Source organism: Balaenoptera borealis, assembly GCF_965194805.1.
Source record: "Balaenoptera borealis genome assembly, chromosome: 1".
Taxonomy (NCBI): domain Eukaryota; kingdom Metazoa; phylum Chordata; class Mammalia; order Artiodactyla; family Balaenopteridae; genus Balaenoptera; species Balaenoptera borealis.
The window spans coordinates 28,845,716-28,858,220 of record NC_138860.1 but is presented as its reverse complement, the minus strand read 5'-3'; the positions used below and the strand labels follow the sequence as shown (position 1 = coordinate 28,858,220).

Here is a 12,505-nt window from a genome sequence, read left to right as displayed (position 1 = left end):
TTTAGGTGAGATTCTTGTACAGAACATCTAGTTATATTTTGTTTTTAACCCACTTGAGGGCTTTTACAGCTTAAACCATTTGCATTTCATATCACAACTAACGTTAGTTTTGACAGCTGTCTGTGTTCTTTTATATCCTCAGTGCAATGCCTCACAATCAACAGAAGAGAGTAATTTTAAAGTTAAACTGTCAGAACATTTGGTAGATATTTGTGGCTCATCTTTCTTTGACCTGAAGTTTTAGACTGAACCACCATTTGAGTAGGATAAGGAGAATATCAACATGAAGCTACCTAGAACCATCTTCTTAGCTTCTCTCTCTTCTTTGTTAGTGTTCATGTTATACTTGTCTAACCTTGCTTTACTTATGAAAACAATAACAATCACTAACATTGGCATGACTGCCATCAATCACCAAACTCCTCATGCTGAGTTTTTCAACCAGAAAATAGAGAGTCATGATTCAGTCAGAAAAGTGCCACTGCAACTTTTTAAATAATACTTCACAAAGGACCTTGACACACCTTACAAAAATGTGTCCTCAAACCAACTCCCATTCCTGACCATGGATATTTTTTAATACTCAATCATAGCTCTCAGTGTTCTCATACCTTCCCTCCCCCTGTGTCTCTCTCCCTAAGTCTCCTCCCCTTTCCCATTTATTTTCTCATTCCTCTCCTTTTTATAGAGGAAATCCATTCCCACAACTTTAAATTAATTGAATTTCCTTATTGATTCTTGCTCTCATTTCCAAATGTTAGTGCTGTATTTCTAGCCCTGAAATAATTCCATTTAAAATTAAATTATTACAAAAACCAGCAATAATCCTCCCCCATTTCCCCAGGATTGTCATATTGGATTACTAATTCTTACTTCTTTAAAATATCTATAGGGGCTTCCCTGGTGGCGCAGTGGTTGAGAATCTGCCTGCTAATGCAGGGGACACGGGTTCGAGCCCTGGTCTGGGAAGATCCCACATGCCGCAGAGCAGCTGGGCCCGTGAGCCACAGCTACTGAGCCTGCGCGTCTGGAGCCTGTGCTCCGCAACAAGAGAGGCCGCGATAGTTAGAACCCCACGCATCGCGATGAAGAGTGGCCCCCACTTGCCGCAACTAGAGGAAGCCCTCGCACAGAAACAAGGACCCAACACAGCCAAAATAAATAAATAAATAAATAAATAATTAAAGGTGCTAATAATTAAAAAAAAATAAAATAAAATAAAATATCTATAGAATTCACATTTCTTTTTCCTTCCTCATTGCCTTTATTCTGTTTCATTGGACTCTACTGCTTAACACTTGTATCATTGCAGCAATCTCTAAATCAGATTCTCTTTTCCAAACTCTTCTGCCTAAGTCTATACCAACAAACTTGAAAAGGTCTAATCATCTTATGTCATTCCCCTACTTCAGGATTTATAATTCTGGCGAGTAGGTGGATCAATCAAACATGAGCTAAATTTTCAAGAAATGATATCAAATTAACAGGCTCAATTCTCCATTTTCTGCATCTACCATAAATTGCTGGTTCTTCCCAGCTTCAGAATTATTTCATGCACTTCAATCATAATGACTTTATTTCTTCTTACACTTGTCTCCCCTCTAAAATGTCACATTCCCATCAATTCCAAGCCTGTATTTCCTTCAAATGCATTCTTTTTTCCATGAATATTTCCAAATTAGGGGGATCATGTCTTAGACATGGAGCTAAATGAGCTTTAGAGTAAAGGCTAAAGAAAAACAATGAAGAAGAAAAAACAAAACAAAAAACAATACCAGATGGACGCATGGATCTACATAAAGGAATGGAGAGTGCTACTAGTAGTAAATATAAAGCATTTTTCAGCACATTAAAATATAATTGTCTAAAGCTAAAGAGAATTATGATGTATTGTGATGTTTATAACATGTGAAAGTAAAATATATGAAAATGATAGCATAAAGAATGGAAGGGGAAACAGAAATATGCTATTGAAAGTGATATGTTTATAATATTAACTGAAGGTACAGTGTGATAAGTTAAGCATATATATGGAAAACTCTAAAACATTCTCAAGAGAAGAAAACAAAGGAGTATAGATAATGACACAATAGCTCAGATAAAATGGAATCATAAAAATATTCAATAAATCCAAAAGAATGCAGATAAAGAAACAAATAAAAAACAAACTGCAAGATGGCAGATTTCAACCCAACTATGTCAATAATCGAATTAAATAAAAATGGGCTGCACATTCCATTAAAAGTCATATATTATCTAATGAATAAGAAAAAATCAAGGTATGGTACAGTGACTAAGGTGGCTGTGTGTTCATCTTCCTCCTCCTGCCATGGGTCCAGATCCCCTGATGGTATCCAACTGTGCTGAAGTCTGGCTGGTGTCAACTGTCTCCACAATGCCCCCTGCCCCCCAACCAAGAAACCTGCTCAGGCTGGGGGAAGCAAAAAAGTGGAGTAGAAAAAGAAGATTATTGGAGACAAAACTTTTGGTCTAAAGAACAAGAAAGGAGCAAAGCAAAAAAAGTTTATCAAGGCTGTCACTCATCAAGTTCAATTTGGTCAACAAAATCCACATCAGGTAGCATAAAGGGAAGCCAAAGAGAAACTGAAGAAAGATGACAAGAAGTAAGAATTGCAAGAGCTAAATGAGCTATTCAAACCTGTAGTTGCTGCTCAAAAACTAAGTAAAGGTGCAGATCCTGAATCTGTGGTACGTGCATGGGCAGAGCACTAAAGGAGATAAGTATAAGTTCTCTCATGACTTGACTGTGGTGAGAAAATGTGATGCAAGCAGTGAAGAACTTGAAAAGTATACTACAGTTAATTGGGATGAGAAAAAAACTGGAAGAAGCAGTGAGTAACAAGCACAGTGAGGCAGAAAAGAAAAACTCCTAAACTGTTAGTGTGCAGACATTTCTTTGAAGCTACTGAAAACAACAGATATGGCTGGCTTTGGATATGCCATGGAGGGGGAGATATTTGCATGTATCATGATACACTTCCTCCTGGATTTGTATTGTATTGTATTTATATTGTATTGTATATTTTTATCTTTTATGAAAAGAAAGAAGAGAAAGAACAGAGAATTTCATTAGAAGATCTAATTGAAAAAGGGTTCTGCCCTAGGTCCAAATGCTGCCAAAATAACTCCAGAATCTTTTCTTATATGCAAGGAAAAAACAAGAAGAGATTGATAAACTTAAGCAAGGAATGGAAAGAAGGAAAGCAGACTTCAAAACAGGGTAGGCACTAGTTTTCAGTAGTTGTGAGATGTTTGAATTTCATCCTGAGCTGATGATAATGAGGAGGAAGCAGACGATACCTGTTACACCCAGGGAACAGGTGGAGATGAGGCTGATGATTCAATGAGCGATGTAGATGAGACAGGTATTACTGTAGCCAGTCTTGAAAGATTTCAGTACACATTCTTCAGAAAGAGATAAAAACAAATTAAGCAAAGCTTACAGAGGTAGGGCTAAAAATGGCAAAAGAAGTGATTTGGAAGAAGACAATGAAGGGAAGGGACAGAAAAATGGAGCCATCGATGCTATTCCTATTGATGAAAACCTTTTTGGGGGAAGATGTGGATGATCTAAAAGAACTTAAACACACTTGATTTAGAAGAATGACATCATACAAGTCAATGAAAAAATTAAGCCAGCTCAGCATGGTTGAAATTGACTACATTAATTTTTCCACCTAGAATTCTTCAATAGGATGTTTATTTTCCATGCAGATTCTGGTGGGCTTACTTGCCTCCAAAAAAGGAATATTCTCCCTAACTCCTGTATTCTGACTTTGGCTACATCTCATAGTGAGTTCAGAGTAGTTCATGATAAACTGAAAATGATTGATTGTTCTAACTGTCCACTCAGGTAGGAAGTGTAATTGCCCTTCAAGCTCCTGATTTTCATTGGGCATGTATTATTACAAGGACAACATAAATGTAAATTTAAAATACCCTTCATTTAACACAGTTTTTAATGAGTGATTTCATTTCTTTTGTATTTATATGTTTAAAAGACTGACTAGGGGGCTTCCCTGGTGGCGCAGTGGTTGAGAGTCTGCCTGCCAATGCAGGGGACACGGGTTCGAGCCCTGGTCTGGGAAGATCCCACATGCCGCGGAGCAATTGGGCCCGTGAGCCACGATTACTGAGCCTGCGTGTCTGGAGCCTGTGCTCCGCAACAACAGAGGCCACGATAGTGGGAGGCCCGTGCACCGCGATGAAGAGTGGCCCCAACTTGCCACAACTGGAGAAAGCCCTCGCACAGAAACGAAGACCCAACACAGCCATAAAATAATAAATAAATTAATTAATTAAATTAAAAATATAAAAAAAAAAAAAAAAAAAAAAAGACTGACTAGGGCTTCCCTGGTGGTGCAGTGGTTAAGAATCCACCTACCAATGCAGGGGACACGGGTTTGAGCCCTGGTCCGGGAAGATCCCACATGCCTCAGAGCAACTAAGGAGGCCATGTGCCACAACCACTGAGCCTGCGCTCTAGAGCTTGCGAGCTACAATTACTGAAGCCTGTGAGTCTAGAGTCTGTGTTCCACAACAAGAGAAGCCACCACAATGAGAAGCCCGCGCACCACAATGAAGAGCAGCCCCCGCTCACCACAACTAGAGAAAGCTCGCGCGCAGCAACGAAGACCCAAGGCAGCCAAAAATAAATAAATAAATTTATTAAAAAAAAAAAAAAAGGACTGCCTAAAATATGAGCACTGTACTTCATAAAGAAAACCACAGATTTAGTATTGTATATCTTTGGACAATTTGATGGCAATTTAAAATGGAACTTCTTAAATCTCACAGGATCAGCTGCAGTAACCTATGTTTAATTTTGTTGTTGTTGTCGTTAATAACATTGTAAATAAAATCCTCATACATTAAATCCAAAAAAAAAAGCAAGAATCAACTATATCATGTCTAAGAGAAAATACACTTAAATATAATGATATAGGTTAAAAATAACAAGATGGTAAAAATATACAAATTCAAAAGAAAGCTGGAGTACTTATATTAATGTCAGATAAAGTAGATTTCAAAACAAAGATTAATGCTACAAATATAAAAGAACACTTCATAATGAAAAAGGGGTAGATTCACTAAGAAGACATAGCAATCCTAAATGTGTATGTAACTAACAATGAAGCTTCAAAATTCAAGAAGCAGATGTAAAAAGAGAAACAAGCAAATCCACAATTATAGCTAAAGACTTCAATGATCCTTTTTCAGTAACTGATAGAACAAGTAGACATAAAATCAGTAATAATATAGGGGACATAAACAACACTGTCAATCATCTTGACCTAATGGATACTGGTAGAATATTTTATGCAATATAAGTAGAATACACATTTTTTTCAAGTGTGTATGAAACATACACCAAGATAAACCATTTTATCGACCATAAAACAAATCTCAATAAATTTTAAAGGATTAATATCATATGAAATATGTTTTCCAACCATAGATAAGTAGGAATCAATAACAGAAAGATGTCTGAAAAATCCATATATTTGGAAATTGTGAACAACACTCTCCTGAATAATCCCTGAGTTAAGAAGGAATCACAAGAAGAACTAAAAATATTTTGAAATGAAAAGACAACAATATCAAAATTCGCAAAGCATGGCTAACTGTCCTTAAGATAGAAACACAGCATTAAGTGCTTATGCTAGAAAAAAGAGAAAGGTCTCAAGCCAATCATCTTAGCTTTCTCCTAAAGAAGATAGAGAAAGAAAAGCAACATCAACTCAAAAGAAGCAGAATAAAGATGAGAATTAATGACTTTGAACACAGAAAAACAATATACCAATATCAGGAATAAAAGAAGTCATCACTACATATACAACAAACACTATAAAGATATAAAGAGAATATTGCAAACATTTTTAAGCCAATAAATTAGCAAACTTAGATGACAAATTCCTTGAAAGCCATAAAATACCAAAACTCAATCAAGAAAAAACAGATAACCAGAATAGTCCCTTAACTATTCAAGAATAACCAGAATAGTCCCTTAACTATTCAAGAATTAAGTTCATAGTTAACAAACCTCCCAACAATGAGAAAACTCTAGGCCCAAGGGGCTTTACTGGTAAATTCTACCAAAGATTTAAGGAACATTTAATATAAATTCTACAGAAACAATTCCATACAACTGAAGAGGAGGGCATACTTCTCACCTCATTTTAAAAAGGTAAACATGATCCTGAAATTGAAAACCATACAAAGACATTCTAAGAAAAGAAGATGACGCCTCAGTATCATGAATGATTTAAGCATGCAAAGAACCCTTTAAAAAACACATTGTATCAAATCTAGCAATACATAATAAGGATAATATCATAAGTAAGCAGATCTTCCCCCAGGAATAGAAGGTTCATTTAACATTAGAAAAACAATCAATACAATTCACCATTTTAACAGAATATAAAGGAGAAAAACCATATGATCATCGCAATAGATGCAAAAAACTTTTTATAAAATTCAACACTTATTCATGATAAAAACTGTTACCATACTAGGAATAGAAGGAACTTCCCCAACCCAATAAAGGAGGTATTAAAAACCCTACACTTAGATCTAAGTTTTATAACTTGTTATACTGAAATAATTTTAGGCTTAGAAAAGACTTAGAAAAATAGTACAAATAGTTCCCATATACCCTTTACACACCTTCCCCTGATGCTAATAGTTTATACAGCCATAGTACAGTTATCAAAACTAATAAATTAAATTGGTACAAAAGTATTAACTACCAAATTTATTTAGATTTCACCAGGTTTTCCACTTATGGCCCTTTTCTATTCCAAGATCCAATCTAGAATCCCACATTGCATTTAGTCATCATGCCACCTTAGTCTCTTCCAATCTGTGAAAGTTCCACTATCATTCCTTGCCTTTCATGAAGCTGACACTTTTGAGGGTTTCTTAGGTTTTCTCATGATTATACTGAGGTTATGCATTTTGAGGAAAAATAGTACAAAAGTGATACAGCCTTCTCAGGGCATCATACCATGGGTTATAATGATTTCCGTGTCTTATTACTGGTGATATTAATCTTGATCACTTGGTTTAAGACTGTTTGCCAGGGCTTTTTATTGTAAAATTACTCTTTTAATCTTTGTAAATAAGTATTTGGGGAAAGATACGTTGACACTATGCAAATATCCTCCTTCTTAAACTTTTGCCCACTGATTTTAACATTCATTGGTGAATCTTGCATACAGCAATTTTTATTCTGGTGTTTTAATGGTAATTTTCTATTTCCCTGATTCCTTCTACATTTATTAACTGGAATTCACCTATAATGAAGACATGTCTCTTCTCAATATTTTATCTATTTGTTCAATCATTAATTTCTGCAGTATAGACTCATGGATATGTATCTTATATTTTTGGTCATATACAATATTTGTTTTGCTACTGAAATTGTTCCAGCTTTCACCACTGGGAATTATTTAAGGTTGGCTCCTGTGTCCTACAAACATGCACCTTTTTCCATCTACCTTTGTTTTTTTATTTTCTGGTACCACAGAATTCCTTGGGCTCTTCTTTCATTTTCCCCATCCCAGCTGTGGGATCAACTACTTCTCCAAATAACCTTGGTTCTTTTTACTGGAGAATGACGTTTAGTAATGAAGGTTTCGGTGCTAGATGTGATTAACGTCATATTTAATGGTAAAAAATGTTTTCTCCCTAAGATTAGAAACAAAGCCAGGATGTCAACTCTCATCATTTCTATTCCACTTTGTAGAAAGGTCCTACCCAATATAATAAGGCAAAAGAAATAAATAAAATACGTGCAGATTGAAAATGAAGTAAAACTTTTTATTTATAGAAGATATGATCTCCTATTTAGATAACCCTAAGTCACGTACAAAAAAAGCTGCTAAAACTAATAGCTTGTAGCATACAAGGTCAATATACAAAAATCAATCCTATTTCTACTGGTAGCAAACAATATGGAAATGAAATTTAAAAATACCATCCACATCAGAAGACATGAAATACTTATGGATAAATTTAACAAAATATGGGTAAGAACTAAACACTGAAAATTATGAAATATTACTGAGAGTAATTAAAGAAGACCTAAGTAAATGGAGACGTATAGCATGTTCAAATGCCAATTCTTCCCAAATTTTTCTATAAATTGAACATAATCTCACAGAAAATCCCAGCAGACTTTTTTGTAGACGTTGACAAACTGAGTATAAATCTTATATAGAAATTTAACTAGATAAATTCTTATTATAAAATATCCTACCAGAGAATCCTAAAGCTTGAAGATACTTCAAAGATCATAATTTTACATGGGAGTAAAACAACTTGTCCATTTCCACACAAGAGGGAAGAAGCAGATCCAGGATGAGTATTTCCACCTTCCAGTATCAAGTTCTTTAGAGTGGTACATCATGATACTTGTCATTAAGATTAATTCACTTTTAACTTTGCCTAGGAAGAGATTTAGCTTTCCCCTAAAGATACCAGGATCTTTACATGTGCCTTCATCTCTAGGTTTGCCACAATATATAGAAAAATGGCCAATAATCATGTAATAAATCTATAAAAGTCGTAAATGTCCCAAAGCACATTAGTAAAACTGTAATAAAAAAATACCTGATCTTAGAAATGAACTAACCTTTTATGAATAAGTTACGTGTTTTAAAGACATAGGACCCCTTAAAAACGTTTGAAAACACTAGAATTACAAATGAATTCATTAAAATAGCTACTGGCATTAGCATTCCTATAATTAATTCCTTGTTTGTTAGTGATACAATACAAACCCAAATAAAACCAATCGTATTTTCACATCCTTTTAGAAGGAGTCTCAAAATTTAAGCATGCTGCTATGACGCTGTTCTTCTTCAGGTGTGTGAAGATGGCTGAAAACATTAGTACCTTATCTGACATCCAGTATACTACCCACACCCCCAGAGTAAACCTGTAGCAGGCGTAAATGAGTGTAGAAACTTTGTGATTTTTGTGGTTGCGCTTCTTTATGCAAGATAGTTAACATCTTTGCTCAAATTAAGTAGCAACTATTTTTATCAACATACTAACAATTTAAACTCATTTCTTCACACATATCATCCAAAGCTGTGCTTTGGCAGCTCCTTCTCCTACCCTACTTGCTGGCTTCTCCAGTTCCATTCACCACAAGGGAGCTGCCTGGGTAGACATCTTAATAGTACCTTCGCTCTGGGCATGTTGAGCCCAGTGGAACAGTGACAGGATAAGCCTTGCTTCTTCACTGTGTGCTAAGTGGGTTCTCAGAGCGTTCTCTAGGTGATGCCAAACTACAATTTAACATGAAAAGCTGCATCCTGATGACGAAATCTTTGTAGCATATCTTACTCTCTGAATAGGACTGAAGAAAGTCCATGTTTTGCCCCTTCTTTAAGGTTAGCAGTGTCATACTGGTGCTCCACATTTGTCTCTTAAAGAAATTTTTCTTTCTGTCATATTTTGTTGTTGGTGGTTGTGGTGGAATCCTCCTTGGACAGGGTATATCAAAGGAATATTTAGTTGTGGCTTATAACTTTGTCTGCCAAAGAAAACCTCTGACCATATATTATTTCTAGGAGGCATGCCAAGATCTTGATACTTTTCAGATTTCTTTTTCAGGTTCATTTTCTTTTAATTTAATTTTATTTATTTTTTTATACAGCAGGTTCTTATTAGTTATCTATTTTATACATATTAGTGTATATATGTCAATCCCAGTCTCCCAATTTCAGGTTCTTTTATATTGCACTGACATGATAAACAGTACATAGTGCATTAGGGGCTATATATGGATGCAACTCATAAAGAATATCATCAGTGTTATAAAGTGGATGTATACCTGTCTACATGAAGTTAATAAACACTGAGGAAACTTAAGAATGGTCACAAGCTTCTCATAAGATTTGAGAAGGATCCAATACTTACCTCAGTGCTTTATACATGGTAGAAACTCAGAAGTTTTTTTTTTTTTTAACATCTTTATTGGAGCATAATTACTTCACAATGGTGTGCTAGTTTCTGCTCTATAAGAAAGTGAATCAGCTATATATACACATATATCCCCGTATCTCCTCTCTCTTGCATCTCCCTCCCACCCTCCCTATCCCACCCCTCTAGGTGGTCACAAAGCACCGAGCTGAAGAGACGTAAGTTTAATTGAAGTGAAGTTTGAGTAGAGGTATCGTAACATGGTGCAACTATTTTAAACACCTAGTTACAGGAAATGCTTACAAAATCACCATACTCCCTATTACTGTAACATAATACAAAAATGAAGTACTTGCCTCACTTCCTCATAACTCATATGATATCATTCTATCTTTAGGAATTAATAGAGAAGAATATTTGGCACAAAATAGACACTACATAAATGTTGACTGATATATGTTTTAGAGAAAAATATGGAAACCTGGAATAAATTGAAATGGAAGGACTAACTACACAAAATGACTAGATAAAAATTCTAAGCAAATGCTGAACTACATAAAAATTTCATAGTAAAATTTTTATATGAGCATTTGAAAATCAAAATATAAAAACCAGTGTCTATACTAACAATATCTGAAGTAGTAAAAATAAAATTAAAAAAATTTTAAAGATAGAACAAACACAATAATTTCCTGTTCCTAAACTTAAGTAAACGCTGTAGTATTAAAAACAAGTACTAAGCAGATTACAGTAAAAATAAAATCATATAATTTGTAGCATCCATTCTCTGGGTCTTTAAGTTCTGTTTCAAATAACAGAGATGTTCCAAAGAAGACAAATACATTTATTACTTTGTTAAATATTAAAACTAAATTGCTTTAAATTCCTTTTAAAATAAGAAATTGTATAAATAAATATGAAGAGTTCACTTTAAAATGAAAGGCATAGAGACAAAGTTTTAAAATTATGATTGTTTTGCTAGTTAGTTTTCCTGAAGAATAATATAACATTGGTGCCTTTATTTCTTATGAATTAAGGAAATGATGAGAAGCAAACTAACAAATTATTGTGATAAAAAAGGAAAATTGTTTGATCACATTGAATAAAATTTCAAAATGCATTTTGGGAGTCAAAACTATCAAGAAAATTTTGTGCTAAGAAGTCCTATATTCAATTAAATGACTGAGTAAAAATGAAAAATATAATTACATCATTAACTTTTATTCACTTAAAAATTTTTTTGCTGTAAATTCATTTTAACCAAAATATATAAACACTATGCCATGAAGATAACCTACCTTTTTATCATACACATCTTGCCAGTTTACTCCAGAAAAGAAACTGTGTCTCATAATTTCTTTTGCATCATCTGGTCCTCCACCAAGGCTGTGAGGACAGAAATAAAATTAAATGAGTATAAAACGTTTACGTAAGCTGAATGCATAACTACAAAGTTTTTGTGAAATGTAATTTTCTGTGTGTAAATAGTTCTTGTGATAAATAGCCATAAAAATAAAAAGCTTTTGTTGTAAGATCTAATTTTCCTAATATGCTATTAATAAGAACTAGCCTCAGGACAGTATGGTATTTGAAAAGAGCATAGGCTTTGGAGACAAACCTCAAACAGGCAACCGGCTCGGAAATTTATGAGGTATATGACAATAAAAAAGTTGCTTAATCTCAGTTTTCTCATCTGTATACTGGGATTAATAATACCAGCCTGGTGGATTATTGCAAGGGTTAGAAATAACATTGAGTACCTAGCACAATAAATGGTAGCTACTGTCAATTCTATAAACCAAATTTATTTTAGAACAACTTTAGTCAAAATGCACCCTTGTTAACATAAATTCTGAAAAGACTAGATAATTACTTAGAAAAAACAATTTGGAGAGCATTGCTAACAGACAGAAACTCATGGACTATTTTCATATCTCAAATGAATTTTCACAGAAATGATAAATTTAATCTATGAAATATCACTGCAATGTAATATGCTATTCAAGTTTCAATATAAATTAAAAATTTAAAAATACTCCCACCCCATCTTTGAAGGTACTGTTATTCAACTGATACCTGACACAATCTGAAATTCAGGTGCTTTCTAGCTTTCTCAGTTTCATATAGTGCCTACTAGTCACTATGAAGAAAGGATGAGAGAAACAGAAAAAACAGAGAAGGAAGTAAGGTGGGAGGGAAAGAGGAAAAAGAGAAAAAAAGAAAGGACAGGGAAAGAAAAGAGGAAAAGAAAGGAAATCTATTTAAATCTGAATTTGATACAGCAAGTTTTATTTGATTTTACTCATCGTTAGGAATGATGTGTGCTGGTAAATGCTTAACAATAAGCTCTCTGAGGGAAATTATGCATACACAATATAATGCATTTTATATATATTATTATTTTTACTGATACAAGATGTGTGGAAGTAAAACATTATATAGTATTTCTAACCTCAAAATATATAAGCAAAATAGATAAGTAACCTCAAAAGCATAGATAAGAGTAAAATTTAACAACATTATTAAAGAGTGATGAGTTTTGAGTATTTTT

General features: G+C 34.1%; 1 protein-coding gene, 1 long non-coding RNA gene and 1 pseudogene across 7 annotated transcripts in view; 2 read left to right on the top strand and 1 right to left on the bottom strand.

The window, feature by feature from the left end:
* AKT3 (AKT serine/threonine kinase 3) overlaps nt 1-12,505 on the bottom strand; it is a 387,341-nt gene that overhangs the window by 69,791 nt on the left and 305,045 nt on the right. For all 5 annotated transcript variants that reach the window (XM_082340891.1, XM_082340893.1, XM_082340892.1 and 2 more), the window contains one exon: nt 11,253-11,340. In XM_082340891.1, coding sequence (XP_082197017.1) covers nt 11,253-11,340 — 88 coding nt within the window. The remainder of the gene's footprint in view (nt 1-11,252; nt 11,341-12,505) is intronic.
* The window catches only part of LOC309605611, an 867,207-nt gene that overhangs the window by 608,673 nt on the left and 246,029 nt on the right, over nt 1-12,505 (top strand). The gene's annotated exons all lie outside the window — the stretch shown is intronic.
* On the top strand, nt 2,176-4,027 carry LOC309606313 (zinc finger CCCH domain-containing protein 15 pseudogene; annotated as a pseudogene). The gene is made up of 2 exons: nt 2,176-2,279; nt 2,370-4,027. The product of its transcript is annotated as a zinc finger CCCH domain-containing protein 15 pseudogene (transcript).